At 42.6% G+C, this 23617-nt stretch overlaps 2 protein-coding genes across 2 annotated transcripts in view; one reads left to right on the plus strand and one right to left on the minus strand.

Annotated features, from left to right (window-relative positions):
* LOC146387779 (butyrophilin-like protein 1) overlaps positions 1-23617 on the plus strand; it is a 413480-nt gene that overhangs the window by 115802 nt on the left and 274061 nt on the right. The window lies entirely within an intron of this gene.
* LOC146387784 (neuroglian-like) lies at positions 839-19782 on the minus strand. Its single transcript, XM_084929743.1, has 10 exons — positions 19434-19782; positions 19224-19259; positions 18336-18611; positions 14919-14921; positions 10350-10625; positions 6937-6939; positions 3645-3977; positions 2355-2639; positions 2114-2245; positions 839-1676 (listed from the first exon to the last, which is right to left on the minus strand). Exons 1-10 carry the CDS (start codon positions 19780-19782, stop codon positions 1591-1593), a joined length of 1779 nt encoding a protein of 592 aa, XP_084785869.1. The 3' UTR covers positions 839-1590.

Consider the following 23617-nt stretch of genomic DNA (forward strand, 5'->3'; position numbering starts at 1 on the left):
ATTTAGATTAGAATCCAGACTCTTCAATTTGTTTGCTAGAACATGCATCACATCCGGCTAAAACAAATCTGGATTTTATTCTGTTCAAAGTAGCCGTACAGGCACCAAACTGTAAAAGTATCAAACAAAGAAACTGTGACATACTTTGGCTGTAAAGATTTTGTGTTCGCACTCTGATGATGACGACAAGCTCGTCTATTCGAGCCTGCAACACTGCAAGGCTGCCATCAGTTTATTAATAAGAATACAGTGTGAGTATAATACATAAAACTGATCACTCACATTTAGCATTCAGTCTTTAAAGCAGAATTTCCAGAGATAGACTTTCCCTTCAAGGGGGACAAGAATTTTCACAGAAATTGAAAAAGTGTATTGAACAGGGCAGGACCCAAAATAGAGCCTTGAGGTACACCGTGTTTAAGAGGGGCTATTTTGGAGTTATTGGGGGCCATATTGATGTGAAAAGACCTTCCTGACAAATAGGACTGAAACCACTGGAGGGCAGATCCTTTTAGGCCAGCATGAAATTCTAGCCGTGATAACAGGATGTCGTGGTCGACCGTGACAAAAGCTGCTGACAGGTCCAACAATAGAGGCAAGGTTACCAAAAAAGTAGTCCCAGAACTCTTGGACCTAACTGTATGCTGTAGTTGTATCACATGGTTTTTCCATATGAGACGACTACTTTCCACTTCTTTATTAAACAAGATAAACAAAAAAGACATTTAAAATCTTTAATTTTTTATTTGAAATTTATTTACAAATGTAAAATGATTTCTATATTTATGGACGGTGATAATAAAGCTTCCCGGTGCTGAGCCAGTAAAAGATGACAGAGTTTAAAGTTAAAAGTGTTTATTTAGAATACTTTAAAAAGTGTGATGCAAATTTTATAAAATCAGTGTCAAAATGCTTTATAAAACCATAAAATACACAAATATCCATTATTTTGAAAGCAGCTTGATTCTTAAATACATGAATATCAGTTTTAACAGCACAAACGTCATCACTGTGAAAGGCACAGCTGCTGATGACTCTGAATAAAAACAGATTTCAACCTGAGAAATTAACAAACAGATGTGAACACCTCCAATACAGACAGACGTTCCTCCAACAAGTCGACTTGACAGGAAGACAAAAGAAAAAGTCAATCTCATCAAGTTTAAATACAGTCAAAGGTTTGCAGGAAACTTTGGTTTGTTCTGACAACAACGTGAAGCTGAGTGATATTTGAAGAAGTCAAAGCAGCTTTTTATTGGATTTTGTCTCGAACTTCTAAAAGCTTTCACACTGACGTACAGTCAGTTTCCCTGAATGAAGAATCTCTGCTGCACTGATGTTTACAACCATCTGACATCTACAAAAGTAGAACCAGTTTGTGCAGGATCACCAGCACCTGCAGTAGGTTTTGGAGTGAAACACTTACAGTTGATATAATCAATATGATATGATCACAGACTGCAGTGTGAAACATGGAAACACAACGAGACGGATTTAAAAAAAATAATGATAATAAAAGGGATGAAAAAACAAAATATTAAAAAAGTAATGGTGACCCCCCCGCCACACAAACACACTACAGCTGTGATGTTAAACAGTTTGTGAGTGAAGTGGCAGCTCAGCGTCACCGTTACAAGCTTCCTTAGAAGGATCGTCTCTCTGGTTTCTCTGAGAAGCTGCAAAAGCAGAAAAAGTGAGAACATGAAGGATGAGATTATAACATCATGTCTCTGCTTTACTCACAGATGGAGAAAAGCAGCAGTTTGTGGTAACTGTGGTACAAAAACATGTAGTCAGACTAAAATGATAATTTAATGCTCAGAACCTTGAATATTAACTGATAAAGTTTGGTGGCATCATGTGAAGATGAACAGCTCCATGTTGACATGAATGTGCCTGAAACTATCAGAATAATCCTGCTGTGCACACTCTGACTTATGAGTTTTTAATTATTAGGAAACAAACCACTGTTTTCCTGTTTAAAGCAAAGGATTCAAACATAAAATGTCAGGAATGTGAACTCGACACTGATCAAATCATCTGTTATATGGCTGTCTAACCTTACAGGTATATGAAATAAATCATAAATAATAAATCCATTATTCTAACTCACCTTTCTTGTGTTTTCTGATGCACTTTGCAGCTACAAATGGAGCCAGAGCTGCAGCGACAGTCAGAACTCCAGAAAACCACAAACCTATGAACTCACCGACTCCACAGCAGGACTTCACCTCAGACGTTTTCTCTGAAACACATGAAAGTTCATGCAGGACTGTAGCAGGACGCCACACACAGCACACTGGATACACACAAACATTAAACACAGTCTAAACAACGACACAATAAGATCTTACCACAGTAACGCACGTCGATCTGATCACGGGTCACATGGCCCATCTCCTCCTGCGTGGCTACACAGTGGAAGAGGCTGCTGTTTGTCCTGGTCACCGTGGTGAGGAGGGTGATGTCATAGCGCTCTCCTGTGTGTGACACCTGTGGCTCCTCAGCAGGAAGGATGTTCCCATCGCTGTCCCTCCACTCTACTTTAGGCTTTGGAGAAGCACCTCTGACCTCACACTTCAGCAGCGCCTCGTCCTCGCTGATGTTCAGGATCCCAACAAACGGCTTCGGAGCTGCACCTGTGAACACAGCATGAAGCTGCAGTTACAGCACAAATGTGCTGTCATGCTCTCATGTCCTTCTCTTTCCTGATGGAGATGTCAACACATCGTGTGTGAGAGCAGAGAAATAACAACCTTTACTACATGTTACAGCAGAGTTTGGGAGGACTTTCATTTATCAACACAAACAGGAAACGTCCTGAGTCCAGCTTCACAGAAGTAAAAATGATGTCATCATTACTGAGCTTTCAGACAGATTGATTTGTTAGACTGTGACCCAGAGTGTGACCTTAAAGACTGATCAGAGAAATCTGAAGGCTTGACTGAGAACATCACTGATTTCTACATCTGCTCTCTGTGTGCTACGACTCTGTGCCCCAGAGGGAACGTACCATTACTCACACATTTGGACACCAGCACAGGTTTGATCCCAGTCCACACAGCAGCCTCTACAAACTGCACATGTAGAGCTCAGTGACATCAGAGTCAGGCTCAGCACCGACTCCTCTGATGTACAGGGTGGGCCATTTCTATGGATACAGCGTAATAACATGGGAATGGTTGGTGATATTAAAGTCCTGTTTGTGGCACATTAGTATATGTGAGGGGCAAACTCCTCTAGATGGGTGGTGACCACGGTGGCCATTTAGAGGTCGGCCATCTTGGATACAACTTTTGTTTTTTCAATGGGAAGAGGGCCATGTGACACATCACACTTATTGGTAATGTCACAAGAAAAACAATGGTGTGCTTGGTTTCAACGTAACTTTATAACAGCTTACAGATGCACACATCAGTGACATCATCACTCACCTGGGATTTCTCCTGATCGATCTTTCAAGGTGAGTTCTGAAAGGCAAAAATTAAACATGTGTTTTTTCACACAGCATCATGAACTCATGATGGAGCTGATGTTTCTGCATCACCTTTGTGAACATCTCTTGGTTCAGGTAACAAACTGATGAGGTGACAGCTTCCAGCAGAGTTATTAAAGGGTTTATTTTCAGGATGCTTTCTACTCACCAACAACAAGTTTAATGCAGAACCTTTGTTCTGGCTGCAGATGTGGAAAATCACAGGTGTAGACTCCACTGTCAGCCACCGTGGTGTTTCTGATGATGATGGAGGCGTTACCAAACTGCAGCTCTTGTGGAAAATGTGAGACCCGTCCTCTGAAGTGCTCGTCTTGACCTCGACGTCCATTATTGTAATGAAGGCCTCCATCATACATGAACACCTCCTGTTTATTTGGTGCTTTTTTCCTCCAATCAAAGAGCTTCTGTTCAAGGTTCTGATTGGTGCTGAGGGAGCAGGGTAAGATCACAGCACTTTCTTCTGAGACTGTGACTCCTGGACCTGAAGAAGGAAGCATGTTTGATTCAGTATGTTGAAATATGCAGTTCATAGTTTGACTGTAACTCAGACTCAGTGTGTTCAGATATTTCATTTCACTTATCCGTTGCTCAGGTCACTGATAAGTCCAACATACAGTCTACTGTGATAGGATGAGCTCTATCGTCTTGATGCCTGCTCAGTCATCCAGGTAAGCAGATCGCTAAAGGTGGATTCTGTTCATCTGTAAGAAGCGTTTTCAGTGGGAGAACTGAACTGAAACTGAAAGCGCGTGAACAGGTGATCAGAATCAACCTTTTGGGATAAACTTTTGCCATCTGGTTGCTTCTGATAAAATACAGGTTTAAGGCATGTCCTCATTGCTTTAATATTTCTAAATAGAAGCTGTGCTATGGGCAGAACTTTGTGCCATTAGAAACTGAATTTAAATAAGTTCAATTCAAATTCCAAAGTTCTGCCCATCTATCATACTATGTTTCATGTAAATGTATAAAACAACTTACTGTGAAATAACATTTTTCCTCACATTAACATTTATGTGTACCATTATTAATCCTTTTAATCTTATCAATAATACTGATGTCTGTTAAAACACATTCCTGGAGACGTTACAGTCATTACAGCTTCTCTGCACTGCTTTAACACCCTGTTAGAAACAGAAACCCCACTTTGTCAGTCACAGCACTATTTTAGTGTTAATTATAATCAATAAAAAAAAATAGATTTGAGGCGACATAGAGGGGTGTAGGGGGTGAGGAGGTAGAGAGTGCTTTGCTTTAAATTTTGGGGGGTTTCCATCAAAGAGGAGCTTCAATGATCAGAGAAGCTGCTGCTATTGTAAAAAAAAAAAAAAAAAAGACCCAGCAGAGACTTTATTTCCTCAGAAACCTGAAGAAGGTTCACCTGCTGCTGGAGCAGCTTCTGTCCAACAACTATCACTGAACTGAACTCCATCCTTATTCTATTGTATTCTACTGATCCGTGTTTATCAGTCTAAACTAAACGCTGCTGACTGTACCAGAAAGAAACAGGATATTTCAAATGAGCTCCAAAAACTGCAGACAGAAGTTTTCTTTAAGTACTTTTACTCCAAGTACTGTAAGACCACACAGATGTACTTAAAGTGATCGAAAAAAGGATCCAATTCCTCCTTCGCTGCTCACCGTCAGTTCATTTCTGCAGAAATTTAGAATATTTTCGCTCAGAGCTTTAAATATTTACTGTCATTGGTTTTCTTACACTTTTCATTTCCTATAACTGCAGATACAGTCAGGAGACAGATGCACAAAATCCTCACAGACTTCATTTCAGCAAACTGAAAAAAGCAACGGCAGACGGATCGGCCAAGAGCGGGGAGCTGCTCCGAGCAAAGACGAGAGGAGAGTTACAGAGCGCGAGCTGACCGGGCTTTATAACCGGCGAAAAAGCTCCCGACCGACAGCGAAAAAGCTCCCGACCGACGACGGACCGCCCCTTTCCCCGACCGACGACGGACCGCCTCTTTCCCCGTCCGACGACGGCCCACGGCCCGCCCCTTCCACGACCAACGATCTCCCCGACCGACCAGCTCCCCGTAGTGTTGCCAACTTAGCGACTTTGTCGCTATATTTAGCGGGTTTTCAGACCCCCTTAGCGACTTTTTTTCTAAAAAGCGACTAGCGACAAATCTGGCGACTTTTTCTGGTGTTATTGGACACTTATTTATGACGACTTTTTGACGTGAAAGCGCGTATCGCTTTTACTCTCAACAAGCAGCGGTGCTGCCGTGGGCACCTCGCCCGTTCCAAAGCGCTCACGGGCGGAGGATAGTCCTCCCCCAGCTGCTATCAGGGCAGGAGATGTTCACAGCTATGCGTCTGAACTGCAAATGAATCGCGCATGAGCGAAGCCGCTGCTCCCGCACTGACTGTAACGCAGGCAGTTCTTCTTTTACTGTTATGCTGTTTTGTGGATCAAGTTTAAAACTACTTATAAACACACACACAGTAACTCCACCAGAGTGCCTATTTCGGGTCACTTTTGCCGGTCCAAGCCCGGATAAAGGAGCAGGGTTGGAATTGTGACATTTAAAAAAAACAATAATTGCTAAAAGAAATTTAATTCGTAGTTCTAAATAAACTCTAAATGCATTTAGGACATTTTTTTACTCACTTTATGTCTCTTCCACGATGTTATTTCTCTCTCCAACAACATAGGTTACAATTATATTAGCTTGACCAATTATGCAAATTAGGCGATGACGTCATTTAGCGACTTCTAGCGACTTTTAGGACAGCCAATAGCGATTTCCTTACTGACGAGTTGGCAACACTGGCTCCCCGCTGTAGACCGCAGTCGGTCGGTCTGCCGTTGCTTCTTTCAGTTTGTTGAAATGAAGTCTGTGAGGATGCAGCAGTCTGTCACTGAAGCAGCTCTGCAGTTCAGCAACATTTACATGCATGGGGTGGGAGACTCTGTCCATCACAGATGTTATTTTGGCCGGAGTCCTTCTGTCTCCCACCACCTGCACTGGGTCCAGGGTGCATCCCAGAACAGAGCTGGCCTTCCTGATGAGTTTATCCAACCTCTTCCTCTCAGCTGCCGATAAACTGTGAGACTGTGAGTGTGAGAGTCCCCGGCCTATTCAGCATGAGTAGAACGAGGGGGGGTACATATGAAGAGTAAATGTTATGGGTATTAAACAACAGAATCATATGTATAGATTATAGTTTGAACTAACAATAAACTAACTAACTCAAGTAACTTAAAGAAGTCCAGACGCTTTTCTTTGCAAGCTCCTTTGACTACGATGACCTGGATGACTGAGAACCTTCACAGACACCTAACTAACTAACAATAAATCATGATGTTGACATGATGATGAATGTATATGAATCATCATGTCACAGTGGAAACGCTCAGTTGATGTCCTGGTCACTGTGGTGAGGAGGGTGATGTCATAGCGCTCTCCTGTGTGTGACACCTGCTGTCCCTCCACTCTACTTTAAGCAATATAGGAAATATATATTTAGGAAATATCACGAGCGACCCACCGGGAAAATGCCCGGTATGCCCGATGGCCAGTCCAGCGCCGGCTGTGGTTTCAGTCGGACTCTGTCACGGTGCTCAGTGTGAGCTGTACGCATCAAAACACGAACTACAGAGCGTCTTACAGACGGACTCCTCCGTTAGTCATTTCCTCTTGGAAGCCACAAAATGAAAAGTCCTTGTATTCACTCGTGGGTGAGACAGAGGGAGAGCAGATCAGGTGATCGTCAAAGAGACGAGCAAGGGAGCCGAGGCGACACGAGGAGAGGACCCGCCCCACAACCCCAAACTGTTCAATTATATTTCCGGAAGATGCGGGCAACGATTTGTGACGCATATTTTTTTTATCCAGAGTTTAATTCGTTTGACTGTAAATGTCTCAACTAAACATCACATCGCTAAAGTGTAAAAGACTTCAGTAAAACAAACACAGCTGTCTGTCTGAATCACGGTGAGCCTCGGACTGTGATCAGGCTGTAATAAACGAGTGGTGTTGATGACGGTCAGCTGTTGTTATTCATGTGTGTAAACATTAGCATTGAACACTGTGCTCATTTAGATTCGTTTCTTACCGTCTTCACGTCCTGCTGTAGCTGCAGACAGAAGAAAAACGTGCACAGACGGAAGGACCGCGATTATCAGATTCAGTAGCGGTTTTAGATACGGGCGACACGGGCGGTTGCCCGGGCGGCATCACGGGCATCGGCAAAAAATAAAAATTGCTCGTACTCATGCTGCCCCGACATCAGCCAGCGCTTATTGGGAATGGCATAGGCACCGTTTTCTATCGCCCATTTGCTGGGAGTAAGGGCGCCCTCCGTTTGCGAGGTGCGCCTGCTGCTTGCGGCACAGGGAGGAGGGGCGGGGCGGCGGGGGATTCTCTGGCCGGCTGGAGCAGCATCTAATAACCAACTCGCAAAATAAAACAAAATGAAAACAAACCAACAAACACGAAAACATGAGACATTATGATACAGACTAATTTGCACCGATGTTTTTCAAAATTCTATAAAGTGAGCGCGAGAGCCCTCGGTGCGCCTGCTCGCTGCTGAACTCAAACTAAACTTTATTGTCATCTCCGTAAACAAGTAAAGAAATAATAAACATAAGAAGAGAAAGAAAATAAATATACACTTTAGGACCAGGAGTAAAGGGATCAATAACAATTTAAAATGTATAATTTACAGTTTGATGATTTAAAGTCTCACACACAACCTGTCGACAGGGCATGGGGGCGGCTTTACTCTCTGCAGTGTTCCTTCAATCTTGCGTTTACGTGTGGACGGGATTTTTTTTAAAAACAAAAATGGAAAATCTCAGTTTTCAAAAATACCCGTGTACGTGTGGACGTAGCCTAAGATGACTTTACGAATTCTGTGTTGCCTCTTGTTGTTATCTGTAAATAATAATAAAAAAGGCACCTTCACATAATGTGTATATTTAGATTAGAATCCGGACTCTTCAATTTGTTTGCTAGAACATGCATCACATCCGGCTAAAACAAATCTGGATTTTATTCTGTTCAAAGTAGCCGTACAGGCACCAAACTGTAAAAGTATCAAACAAAGAAACTGTGACATACTTTGGCTGTAAAGATTTTGTGTTCGCACTCTGATGATGACGACAAGCTCGTCTATTCGAGCCTGCAACACTGCAAGGCTGCCATCAGTTTATTAATAAGAATACAGTATGAGTATAATACATAAAACTGATCACTCACATTTACATTTGAAATTTATTTACAAATGTAAAATGATTTCTATATTTATGGACGGTGATAATAAAGCTTCCCGGTGCTGAGCCAGAAAAAGATGACAGAGTTTAAAGTTAAAAGTGTTTATTTAGAATACTTTAAAAAGTGTGATGCAGATTTTATAAAATCAGTGTCAAAATGCTTTATAAAACCATAAAATACACAAATATCCATTATTTTGAAAGCAGCTTGATTCTTAAATACATCAATATCAGTTTTAACAGCACAAACGTCATCACTGTGAAAGGCACAGCTGCTGATGACTCTGAATAAAAACAGATTTCAACCTGAGAAATGTTAAAAACAGATGTGAACACCTCCAATACAGACAGACGTTCCTCCAACAAGTCGACTCGACAGGAAGACAAAAGAAAAAGTCAATCTCATCAAGTTTAAATACAGTCAAAGGTTTGCAGGAAACTTTGGTTTGTTCTGACAACAACGTGAAGCTGAGTGATATTTGAAGAAGTCAAAGCAGCTTTTTATTGGATTTTGTCTCGAACTTCTAAAAGCTTTCACACTGACGTACAGTCAGTTTCCCTGAATGAAGAATCTCTGCTGCACTGATGTTTACAACCATCTGACATCTACAAAAGTAGAACCAGTTTGTGCAGGATCACCAGCACCTGCAGTAGGTTTTGGAGTGAAACACTTACAGTTGATATAATCAATATGATATGATCACAGACTGCAGTGTGAAACATGGAAACACAACGAGACGGATTTAAAAAAATAATAATAATAATAAAAGGGATGAAAAAACAAAATATTAAAAAAGTAATGGTGACCCCCCCGCCACACAAACACACTACAGCTGTGATGTTAAACAGTTTGTGAGTGAAGTGGCAGCTCAGCGTCACCGTTACAAGCTTCCTTAGAAGGATCGTCTCTCTGGTTTCTCTGAGAAGCTGCAAAAGCAGAAAAAGTGAGAACATGAAGGATGAGATTATAACATCATGTCTCTGCTTTACTCACAGATGGAGAAAAGCAGCAGTTTGTGGTAACTGTGGTACAAAAACATGTAGTCAGACTAAAATGATAATTTAATGCTCAGAACCTTGAATATTAACTGATAAAGTTTGGTGGCATCATGTGAAGATGAACAGCTCCATGTTGACATGAATGTGCCTGAAACTATCAGAATAATCCTGCTGTGCACACTCTGACTTATGAGTTTTTAATTATTAGGAAACAAACCACTGTTTTCCTGTTTAAAGCAAAGGATTCAAACATAAAATGTCAGGAATGTGAACTCGACACTGATCAAATCATCTGTTATATGGCTGTCTAACCTTACAGGTATATGAAATAAATCATAAATAATAAATCCATTATTCTAACTCACCTTTCTTGTGTTTTCTGATGCACTTTGCAGCTACAAATGGAGCCAGAGCTGCAGCGACAGTCAGAACTCCAGAAAACCACAAACCTATGAACTCACCGACTCCACAGCAGGACTTCACCTCAGACGTTTTCTCTGAAACACATGAAAGTTCATGCAGGACTGTAGCAGGACGCCACACACAGCACACTGGATACACACAAACATTAAACACAGTCTAAACAACGACACAATAAGATCTTACCACAGTAACGCACGTCGATCTGATCACGGGTCACATGGCCCATCTCCTCCTGTGTGGCTACACAGTGGAAGTGGCTGCTGTTTGTCCTGGTCACCGTGGTGAGGAGGGTGATGTCATAGCGCTCTCCTGTGTGTGACACCTGTGGCTCCTCAGCAGGAAGGATGTTCCCATCGCTGTCCCTCCACTCTACTTTAGGCTTTGGAGAAGCACCTCTGACCTCACACTTCAGCAGCGCCTCGTCCTCGCTGATGTTCAGGATCCCAACAAACGGCTTCGGAGCTGCACCTGTGAACACAGCATGAAGCTGCAGTTACAGCACAAATGTGCTGTCATGCTCTCATGTCCTTCTCTTTCCTGATGGAGATGTCAACACATCGTGTGTGAGAGCAGAGAAATAACAACCTTTACTACATGTTACAGCAGAGTTTGGGAGGACTTTCATTTATCAACACAAACAGGAAACGTCCTGAGTCCAGCTTCACAGAAGTAAAAATGATGTCATCATTACTGAGCTTTCAGACAGATTGATTTGTTAGACTGTGACCCAGAGTGTGACCTTAAAGACTGATCAGAGAAATCTGAAGGCTTGACTGAGAACATCACTGATTTCTACATCTGCTCTCTGTGTGCTACGACTCTGTGCCCCAGAGGGAACGTACCATTACTCACACATTTGGACACCAGCACAGGTTTGATCCCAGTCCACACAGCAGCCTCTACAAACTGCACATGTAGAGCTCAGTGACATCAGAGTCAGGCTCAGCACCGACTCCTCTGATGTACAGGGTGGGCCATTTCTATGGATACACCGTAATAACATGGGAATGGTTGGTGATATTAAAGTCCTGTTTGTGGCACATTAGTATATGTGAGGGGCAAACTCCTCAAGATGGGTGGTGACCACGGTGGCCATTTAGAAGTCGGCCATCTTGGATACAACTTTTGTTTTTTCAATGGGAAGAGGGCCATGTGACACATCACACTTATTGGTAATGTCACAAGAAAAACAATGGTGTGCTTGGTTTCAGCGTAACTTTATAACAGCTTACAGATGCACACATCAGTGACATCATCACTCACCTGGGATTTCTCCTGATCGATCTTTCAAGGTGAGTTCTGAAAGGCAAAAATTAAACGTGTTTTTTCACACAGCATCATGAACTCATGATGGAGCTGATGTTTCTGCATCACCTTTGTGAACATCTCTTGGTTCAGGTAACAAACTGATGAGGTGACAGCTTCCAGCAGAGTTATTAAAGGGTTTATTTTCAGGATGCTTTCTACTCACCAACAACAAGTTTAATGCAGAACCTTTGTTCTGGCTGCAGATGTGGAAAATCACAGGTGTAGACTCCACTGTCAGCCACCGTGGTGTTTCTGATGATGATGGAGGCGTTACCAAACTGCAGCTCTTGGGGAAAATGTGAGACCCGTCCTCTGAAGTGCTCGTCTTGACCTCGACGTCCATTATTGTAATGAAGGCCTCCATCATACATGAACACCTCCTGTTTATTTGGTGCTTTTTTCCTCCAATCAAAGAGCTTCTGTTCAAGGTCCTGATTGGTGCTGAGGGAGCAGGGTAAGATCACAGCACGTTCTTCTGAGACTGTGACTCCTGGACCTGAAGAATGAAGCATGTTTGATTCAGTATGTTGAAATATGCAGTTCATAGTTTGACTGTAACTCAGACTCAGTGTGTTCAAACATTTTACTTCACTTATCCGTAGCTCAGGTCACTGATAAGTCCAACATACAATCTACTGTGATAGGATGAGCTCTATCGTCTTGATGCCTGCTCAGTCATCCAGGTAAGCAGATCGCTAAAGGTGGATTCTGTTCATCTGTAAGAAGCGTTTTCAGTGGGAGAACTGAACTGAAACTGAAAGCGCGTGAACAGGTGATCAGAATCAACCTTTTGGGATAAACTTTTGCCATCTGGTTGCTTCTGATAGAATACAGGTTTAAGGCATGTCCTCATTGCTTTAATATTTCTAAATAGAAGCTGTGCTATGGGCAGAACTTTGTGCCATTAGAAACTGAATTTAAATAAGTTCAATTCAAATTCCAAAGTTCTGCCCATCTATCATACTATGTTTCATGTAAATGTATAAAACAACTTACTGTGAAATAACATTTTTCCTCACATTAACATTTATGTGTACCATTATTAATCCTTTTAATCTTATCAATAATACTGATGTCTGTTAAAACACATTCCTGGAGACGTTACAGTCATTACAGCTTCTCTGCACTGCTTTAACACCCTGTTAGAAACAGAAACCCCACTTTGTCAGTCACAGCACTATTTTAGTGTTAATTATAATCAATAAAAAAAAATAGATTTGAGGCGACATAGAGGGGTGTAGGGGTGAGGAGGTAGAGAGTGCTTTGCTTTAAATTTTGGGGGGTTTCCATCAAAGAGGAGCTTCAATGATCAGAGAAGCTGCTGCTATTGTAAAAAAAAAAAAAAAAAAGACCCAGCAGAGACTTTATTTCCTCAGAAACCTGAAGAAGGTTCACCTGCTGCTGGAGCAGCTTCTGTCCAACAACTATCACTGAACTGAACTCCATCCTTATTCTATTGTATTCTACTGATCCGTGTTTATCAGTCTAAACTAAACGCTGCTGACTGTACCAGAAAGAAACAGGATATTTCAAATGAGCTCCAAAAACTGCAGACAGAAGTTTTCTTTAAGTACTTTTACTCCAAGTACTGTAAGACCACACAGATGTACTTAAAGTGATCGATAAAAGGATCCAATTCCTCCTTCGCTGCTCACCGTCAGTTCATTTCTGCAGAAATTTAGAATATTTTCGCTCAGAGCTTTAAATATTTACTGTCATTGGTTTTCTTACACTTTTCATTTCCTATAACTGCAGATACAGTCAGGAGACAGATGCACAAAATCCTCACAGACTTCATTTCAGCAAACTGAAAAAAGCAACGGCAGACGGATCGGCCAAGAGCGGGGAGCTGCTCCGAGCAAAGACGAGAGGAGAGTTACAGAGCGCGAGCTGACCGGGCTTTATAACCGGCGAAAAAGCTCCCGACCGACAGCGAAAAAGCTCCCGACCGACGACGGACCGCCCCTTTCCCCGACCGACGACGGACCGCCTCTTTCCCCGTCCGACGACGGCCCACGGCCCGCCCCTTCCACGACCAACGATCTCCCCGACCGACCAGCTCCCCGTAGTGTTGCCAACTTAGCGACTTTGTCGCTATATTTAGCGGGTTTTCAGACCCCCTTAGCGACTTTTTTTCTAAAAAGCGACTAGCGACAAATCTGGCGACTTTTTCTGGTGTTATTGGACACTTATTTATGACGACTTTTTGACGTGAAAGCGCGTATCGCTTTTACTCTCAACAAGCAGCGGTGCTGCCGTGGGCACCTCGCCCGTTCCAAAGCGCTCACGGGCGGAGGATAGTCCTCCCCAGCTGCTATCAGGGCAGGAGATGTTCACAGCTATGCGTCTGAACTGCAAATGAATCGCGCATGAGCGAAGCCGCTGCTCCCGCACTGACTGTAACGCAGGCAGTTCTTCTTTTACTGTTATGCTGTTTTGTGGATCAAGTTTAAAACTACTTATAAACACACACACAGTAACTCCACCAGAGTGCCTATTTCGGGTCACGTTTGCCGGTCCAAGCCCGGATAAAGGAGCAGGGTTGGAATTGTGACATTAAAAAAAACAATAATTGCTAAAAGAAATTTAATTTGTAGTTCTAAATAAACTCTAAATGCATTTAGGACGTTTTTTACTCACTTTATGTCTCTTCCACGATGTTATTTCTCTCTCCAACAACATAGGTTACAATTATATTAGCTTGACCAATTATGCAAATTAGGCGATGACGTCATTTAGCGACTTCTAGCGACTTTTAGGACAGCCAATAGCGATTTTCCTTACTGACGAGTTGGCAACACTGGCTCCCCGCTGTAGACCGCAGTCGGTCGGTCTGCCGTTGCTTCTTTCAGTTTGTTGAAATGAAGTCTGTGAGGATGCAGCAGTCTGTCACTGAAGCAGCTCTGCAGTTCAGCAACATTTACATGCATGGGGTGGGAGACTCTGTCCATCACAGATGTTATTTTGGCCGGAGTCCTTCTGTCTCCCACCACCTGCACTGGGTCCAGGGTGCATCCCAGAACAGAGCCGGCCTTCCTGATGAGTTTATCCAACCTCTTCCTCTCAGCTGCCGATAAACTGTGAGACTGTGAGTGTGAGAGTCCCCGGCCTATTCAGCATGAGTAGAACGAGGGGGGGGTACATATGAAGAGTAAATGTTATGGGTATTAAACAACAGAATCATATGTATAGATTATAGTTTGAACTAACAATAAACTAACTAACTCAAGTAACTTAAAGAAGTCCAGACGCTTTTCTTTGCAAGCTCCTTTGACTACGATGACCTGGATGACTGAGAACCTTCACAGACACCTAACTAACTAACAATAAATCATGATGTTGACATGATGATGAATGTATATGAATCATCATGTCACAGTGGAAACGCTCAGTTGATGTCCTGGTCACTGTGGTGAGGAGGGTGATGTCATAGCGCTCTCCTGTGTGTGACACCTGCTGTCCCTCCACTCTACTTTAAGCAATATAGGAAATATATATTTAGGAAATATCACGAGCGACCCACCGGGAAAATGCCCGGTATGCCCGATGGCCAGTCCAGCGCCGGCTGTGGTTTCAGTCGGACTCTGTCACGGTGCTCAGTGTGAGCTGTACGCATCAAAACACGAACTACAGAGCGTCTTACAGACGGACTCCTCCGTTAGTCATTTCCTCTTGGAAGCCACAAAATGAAAAGTCCTTGTATTCACTCGTGGGTGAGACAGAGGGAGAGCAGATCAGGTGATCGTCAAAGAGACGAGCAAAGGAGCCGAGGCGACACGAGGAGAGGACCCGCCCCACAACCCCAAACTGTTCAATTATATTTCCGGAAGATGCGGGCAACGATTTGTGACGCATATTTTTTTATCCAGAGTTTAATTCGTTTGACTGTAAATGTCTCAACTAAACATCACATCGCTAAAGTGTAAAAGACTTCAGTAAAACAAACACAGCTGTCTGTCTGAATCACGGTGAGCCTCGGACTGTGATCAGGCTGTAATAAACGAGTGGTGTTGATGACGGTCAGCTGTTGTTATTCATGTGTGTAAACATTAGCATTGAACACTGTGCTCATTTAGATTCGTTTCTTACCGTCTTCACGTCCTGCTGTAGCTGCAGACAGAAGAAAAACGTGCACAGACGGAAGGACCGCGATTATCAGATTCAGTAGCGGTTTTAGATACGGGCGACACGGGCGGTTGCCCGGGCGGCATCACGGGCATCGGCAAAAAATAAAAATTGCTCGTACTCATGCTGCCCCGACATCAGCCAGCGCTTATTGGGAATGGCATAGGCACCGTTTTCTATCGCCCATTTGCTGGGAGTAAAGGCGCCCTCCGTTTGCGAGGTGCGCCTGCTGCTTGCGGCACAGGGAGGAGGGGCGGGGCGGCGGGGGATTCTCTGGCCGGCTGGAGCAGCATCTAATAACCAACTCGCAAAATAAAACAAAATGAAAACAAACCAACAAACACGAAAACATGAGACATTATGATACAGACTAATTTGCACCGATGTTTTTCAAAATTCTATAAAGTGAGCGCGAGAGCCCTCGGTGCGCCTGCTCGCTGCTGAACTCAAACTAAACTTTATTGTCATCTCCGTAAACAAGTAAAGAAATAATAAACATAAGAAGAGAAAGAAAATAAATATACACTTTAGGACCAGGAGTAAAGGGATCAATAACAATTTAAAATGTATAATTTACAGTTTGATGATTTAAAGTCTCACACACAACCTGTCGACAGGGCATGGGGGCGGCTTTACTCTCTGCAGTGTTCCTTCAATCTTGCGTTTACGTGTGGACGGGATTTTTTTTAAAAACAAAAATGGAAAACCTCAGTTTTCAAAAATACCCGTGTACATGTGGACGTAGCCTAAGATGACTTTACGAATTCTGTGTTGCCTCTTGTTGTTATCTGTAAATAATAATAAAAAAGGCACCTTCACATAATGTGTATATTTAGATTAGAATCCGGACTCTTCAATTTGTTTGCTAGAACATGCATCACATCCAGCTAAAACAAATCTGGATTTTATTCTGTTCAAAGTAGCCGTACAGGCACCAAACTGTAAAAGTATCAAACAAAGAAACTGTGACATACTTTGGCTGTAAAGATTTTGTGTTCGCACTCTGATGATGACGACAAGCTCGTCTATTCGAGCCTGCAACACTGCAAGGCTGCCATCAGTTTATTAATAAGAATACAGTATGAGTATAATACATAAAACTGATCACTCACATTTACATTTGAAATTTATTTACAAATGTAAAATGATTTCTATATTTATGGACGGTGATAATAAAGCTTCCCGGTGCTGAGCCAGAAAAAGATGACAGAGTTTAAAGTTAAAAGTGTTTATTTAGAATACTTTAAAAAGTGTGATGCAGATTTTATAAAATCAGTGTCAAAATGCTTTATAAAACCATAAAATACACAAATATCCATTATTTTGAAAGCAGCTTGATTCTTAAATACATCAATATCAGTTTTAACAGCACAAACGTCATCACTGTGAAAGGCACAGCTGCTGATGACTCTGAATAAAAACAGATTTCAACCTGAGAAATGTTAAAAACAGATGTGAACACCTCCAATACAGACAGACGTTCCTCCAACAAGTCGACTCGACAGGAAGACAAAAGAAAAAGTCAATCTCATCAAGTTTAAATACAGTCAAAGGTTTGCAGGAAACTTTGGTTTGTTCTGACAACAACGTGAAGCTGAGTGATATTTGAAGAAGTCAAAGCAGCTTTTTATTGGATTTTGTCTCGAACTTCTAAAAGCTTTCACACTGACGTACAGTCAGTTTCCCTGAATGAAGAATCTCTGCTGCACTGATGTTTACAGCCATCTGACATCTACAAAAGTAGAACCAGTTTGTGCAGGATCACCAGCACCTGCAGTAGGTTTTGGAGTGAAACACTTACAGTTGATATAATCAATATGATATGATCACAGACTGCAGTGTGAAACATGGAAACACAACGAGACGGATTTAAAAAAAATAATAATAATAAAAGGGATGAAAAAACAAAATATTAAAAAAGTAATGGTGACCCCCCCCCCCCGCCACGCAAACACACTACAGCTTTGATGTTAAACAGTTTGTGAGTGAAGTGGCAGCTCAGCGTCACCGTTACAAGCTTCCTTAGAAGGATCGTCTCTCTGGTTTCTCTGAGAAGCTGCAAAAGCAGAAAAAGTGAGAACATGAAGGATGAGATTATAACATCATGTCTCTGCTTTACTCTCACAGATGGAGAAAAGCAGCAGTTTGTGGTAACTGTGGTACAAAAACATGTAGTCAGACTAAAATTATAATTTAATGCTCAGAACCTTGAATATTAACTGATAAAGTTTGGTGGCATCATGTGAAGATGAACAGCTCCATGTTGACATGAATGTGCCTGAAACTATCAGAATAATCCTGCTGTGCACACTCTGACTTATGAGTTTTTAATTATTAGGAAACAAACCACTGTTTTCCTGTTTAAAGCAAAGGATTCAAACATAAAATGTCAGGAATGTGAACTCGACACTGATCAAATCATCTGTTATATGGCTGTCTAACCTTACAGGTATATGAAATAAATCATAAATAATAAATCCATTATTCTAACTCACCTTTCTTGTGTTTTCTGATGCACTTTGCAGCTACAGATGGAGCCAGAGCTGCAGCGACAGTCAGAACTCCAGAAAACCACAAACCTATGAACTCACCGACTCCACAGCAGGACTTCACCTCAGACGTTTTCTCTGAAACACATGAAAGTTCATGCAGGACTGTAGCAGGACGCCACACACAGCACACTGGATACACACAAACATTAAACACACTCTAAACAACGACACAATAAGATCTTACCACAGTAACGCACGTCGATCTGATCACGGGTCACATGGCCCATCTCCTCCTGCGTGGCTACACAGTGGAAGAGGCTGCTGTTTGTCCTGGTCACCGTGGTGAGGAGGGTGATGTCATAGCGCTCTCCTGTGTGTGACACCTGTGGCTCCTCAGCAGGAAGGATGTTCCCATCGCTGTCCCTCCACTCTACTTTAGGCTTTGGAGAAGCACCTCTGACCTCACACTTCAGCAGCGCCTCGTCCTCGCTGATGTTCAGGATCCCAACAAACGGCTTCGGAGCTGCACCTGTGAACACAGCATGAAGCTGCAGTTACAGCACAAATGTGCTGTCATGCTCTCATGTCCTTCTCTTTCCTGATGGAGATGTCAACACATCGTGTGTGAGAGCAGAGAAATAACAACCTTTACTACATGTTACAGCAGAGTTTGGGAGGACTTTCATTTATCAACACAAACAGGAAACGTCCTGAGTCCAGCTTCACAAAAGTAAAAATGATGTCATCATTACTGAGCTTTCAGACAGATTGATTTGTTAGACTGTGACCCAGAGTGTGACCTTAAAGACTGATCAGAGAAATCTGAAGGCTTGACTGAGAACATCACTGATTTCTACATCTGTTCTCTGTGTGCTACGACTCTGTGCCCCAGAGGGAACGTACCATTACTCACACATTTGGACACCAGCACAGGTTTGATCCCAGTCCACACAGCAGCCTCTACAAACTGCACATGTAGAGCTCAGTGACATCAGAGTCAGGCTCAGCACCGACTCCTCTTCATCGGTCGTTACTGACACAACCACAGATCTGATGTACATCTGACCAAAGTCACATTTCAGCAGGTCTCAAACCGCTCACACAGGTTACAGATGCACACATCAGTGACATCATCACTCACCTGGGATTTCTCCTGATCGATCTTTCAAGGTGAGTTCTGAAAGGCAAAAATTAAACATGTGTTTTTTCACACAGCATCATGAACTCATGATGGAGCTGATGTTTCTGCATCACCTTTGTGAACATCTCTTGGTTCAGGTAACAAACTGATGAGGTGACAGCTTCCAGCAGAGTTATTAAAGGGTTTATTTTCAGGATGCTTTCTACTCACCAACAACAAGTTTAATGCAGAACCTTTGTTCTGGCTGCAGATGTGGAAAATCACAGGTGTAGACTCCACTGTCAGCCACCGTGGTGTTTCTGATGATGATGGAGGCGTTACCAAACTGCAGCTCTTGGGGAAAATGTGAGACCCGTCCTCTGAAGTGCTCGTCTTGACCTCGACGTCCATTATTGTAATGAAGGCCTCCATCATACATGAACACCTCCTGTTTATTTGGTGCTTTTTTCCTCCAATCAAAGAGCTTCTGTTCAAGGTCCTGATTGGTGCTGAGGGAGCAGGGTAAGATCACAGCACGTTCTTCTGAGACTGTGACTCCTGGACCTGAAGAATGAAGCATGTTTGATTCAGTATGTTGAAATATGCAGTTCATAGTTTGACTGTAACTCAGACTCAGTGTGTTCAGATATTTCATTTCACTTATCCGTAGCTCAGGTCACTGATAAGTCCAACATACAGTCTACTGTGATAGGATGAGCTCTATCGTCTTGATGCCTGCTCAGTCATCCAGGTAAGCAGATCGCTAAAGGTGGATTCTGTTCATCTGTAAGAAGCGTTTTCAGTGGGAGAACTGAACTGAAACTGAAAGCGCGTGAACAGGTGATCAGAATCAACCTTTTGGGATAAACTTTTGCCATCTGGTTGCTTCTGATAGAATACAGGTTTAAGGCATGTCCTCATTGCTTTAATATTTCTAAATAGAAGCTGTGCTATGGGCAGAACTTTGTGCCATTAGAAACTGAATTTAAATAAGTTCAATTCAAATTCCAAAGTTCTGCCCATCTATCATACTATGTTTCATGTAAATGTATAAAACAACTTACTGTGAAATAACATTTTTCCTCACATTAACATTTATGTGTACCATTATTAATCCTTTTAATCTTATCAATAATACTGATGTCTGTTAAAACACATTCCTGGAGACGTTACAGTCATTACAGCTTCTCTGCACTGCTTTAACACCCTGTTAGAAACAGAAACCCCACTTTGTCAGTCACAGCACTATTTTAGTGTTAATTATAATCAATAAAAAAAAATAGATTTGAGGCGACATAGAGGGGTGTAGGGGTGAGGAGGTAGAGAGTGCTTTGCTTTAAATTTTGGGGGGTTTCCATCAAAGAGGAGCTTCAATGATCAGAGAAGCTGCTGCTATTGTAAAAAAAAAAAAAAAAAAAAGACCCAGCAGAGACTTTATTTCCTCAGAAACCTGAAGAAGGTTCACCTGCTGCTGGAGCAGCTTCTGTCCAACAACTATCACTGAACTGAACTCCATCCTTATTCTATTGTATTCTACTGATCCGTGTTTATCAGTCTAAACTAAACGCTGCTGACTGTACCAGAAAGCAACAGGATATTTCAAATGAGCTCCAAAAACTGCAGACAGAAGTTTTCTTTAAGTACTTTTACTCCAAGTACTGTAAGACCACACAGATGTACTTAAAGTGATCGATAAAAGGATCCAATTCCTCCTTCGCTGCTCACCGTCAGTTCATTTCTGCAGAAATTTAGAATATTTTCGCTCAGAGCTTTAAATATTTACTGTCATTGGTTTTCTTACACTTTTCATTTCCTATAACTGCAGATACAGTCAGGAGACAGATGCACAAAATCCTCACAGACTTCATTTCAGCAAACTGAAAAAAGCAACGGCAGACGGATCGGCCAAGAGCGGGGAGCTGCTCCGAGCAAAGACGAGAGGAGAGTTACAGAGCGCGAGCTGACCGGGCTTTATAACCGGCGAAAAAGCTCCCGACCGACAGCGAAAAAGCTCCCGACCGACGACGGACCGCCCCTTTCCCCGACCGACGACGGACCGCCCCTTTCCCCGACCGACGACGGACCGCCCCTTTCCCCGACCGACGACGGACCGCCTCTTTCCCCGTCCGACGACGGCCCACGGCCCGCCCCTTCCACGACCAACGATCTCCCCGACCGACCAGCTCCCCGTAGTGTTGCCAACTTAGCGACTTTGTCGCTATATTTAGCGGGTTTTCAGACCCCCTTAGCGACTTTTTTTCTAAAAAGCGACTAGCGACAAATCTGGCGACTTTTTCTGGTGTTATTGGACACTTATTTATGACGACTTTTTGACGTGAAAGCGCGTATCGCTTTTACTCTCAACAAGCAGCGGTGCTGCCGTGGGCACCTCGCCCGTTCCAAAGCGCTCACGGGCGGAGGATAGTCCTCCCCCAGCTGCTATCAGGGCAGGAGATGTTCACAGCTATGCGTCTGAACTGCAAATGAATCGCGCATGAGCGAAGCCGCTGCTCCCGCACTGACTGTAACGCAGGCAGTTCTTCTTTTACTGTTATGCTGTTTTGTGGATCAAGTTTAAAACTACTTATAAACACACACACAGTAACTCCACCAGAGTGCCTATTTCGGGTCACGTTTGCCGGTCCAAGCCCGGATAAAGGAGCAGGGTTGGAATTGTGACATTAAAAAAAAAACAATAATTGCTAAAAGAAATTTAATTTGTAGTTCTAAATAAATTCTAAATGCATTTAGGACGTTTTTTACTCACTTTATGTCTCTTCCACGATGTTATTTCTCTCTCCAACAACATAGGTTACAATTATATTAGCTTGACCAATTATGCAAATTAGGCGATGACGTCATTTAGCGACTTCTAGCGACTTTTAGGACAGCCAATAGCGATTTTCCTTACTGACGAGTTGGCAACACTGGCTCCCCGCTGTAGACCGCAGTCGGTCGGTCTGCCGTTGCTTCTTTCAGTTTGTTGAAATGAAGTCTGTGAGGATGCAGCAGTCTGTCACTGAAGCAGCTCTGCAGTTCAGCAACATTTACATGCATGGGGTGGGAGACTCTGTCCATCACAGATGTTATTTTGGCCGGAGTCCTTCTGTCTCCCACCACCTGCACTGGGTCCAGGGTGCATCCCAGAACAGAGCTGGCCTTCCTGATGAGTTTATCCAACCTCTTCCTCTCAGCTGCCGATAAACTGTGAGACTGTGAGTGTGAGAGTCCCCGGCCTATTCAGCATGAGTAGAACGAGGGGGGGTACATATGAAGAGTAAATGTTATGGGTATTAAACAACAGAATCATATGTATAGATTATAGTTTGAACTAACAATAAACTAACTAACTAACAATAAATCATGATGTTGACATGATGATGAATGTATATGAATCAAGAGTAATAACACGAAAGAAAAATGACTTGTATGTGTATGAAACTTAGGAGTTTTAGGGGAAGTAAGGCGGCAGCAGAGTTGGGTGTGGTAAAAAGAGGAACTGTAGTGATGTGCTAATCAATACTGAAATATCGAGTCCTCTGATACCAGTAATTTATGTTCTAGAATCGATTCTCATATTAAAATATAGATATTTTAGTAATTTAGGGCAAATTTGTAGTTTATCATTAACAGGAACACAGTGGAAAGAAACTATATCATTCGGATTGTCTACATTGGAAGGAACTACTTCCTCTTCCGCCTGTCATAGTCATGTGCGAAATACGTCTGCAGCCCCTTAGGCGTGCGCACTCACAACAATGGCTGAGCGTAAACGGAGTCATGTGTGGATGTATTTTACCTCCACAAACAGCCAAGACGCGGTTTGCAATACATGTGGCAAGACAGTGAGGTATGGTGGCAACACCACAAACCTCGTCAAAACCTCAGTGGTTCTTAACCTTTTTGGAGGTACCGAACCCCACCAGTTTCATATGCGCATTCACTGTATCCCTCTTTAGTGAAAAATAAGATAAGATTTATTTCAAATTCAAGACATACATGTTTTTTACTGGTGCACAAAATGAGCTGTACATGTCACAGTGGAGGCTCTGCCGAACCCCTGAGACCGACTTACCGAACCCCTAGGGTTCAATCGAACCCAGGTTAAGAACCACTGCTGTAAATCATATCACAGAATATGAAGAGTGTATGTTGAGACTGAAGAGGAGGAGAGGAACCGGTGCTGCTAGGGCGAGACAGACGTCTCTCCCCGAGTCCTTTAGTGCTGCAGCCAGGCAACGTGCTCAAATGGCACACAACTTCAGTTTTTATTTGTCTCTATATGATAATTCTGCATTATTAAGTGATAAGAACAAGTAATCTGATGTCCTTAATCATTATGAAGCTGTAATTTGAGATACAATAAAAGATACAGTAAAAAAAAAACAAGTTTTTGTACAAAATATCGGTATCGG

Source organism: Perissodus microlepis, chromosome 5, assembly GCF_051167445.1.
Source record: "Perissodus microlepis isolate ML-2025 ecotype Zambia chromosome 5, ASM5116744v1, whole genome shotgun sequence".
Taxonomy (NCBI): Eukaryota; Metazoa; Chordata; class Actinopteri; order Cichliformes; family Cichlidae; genus Perissodus; species Perissodus microlepis.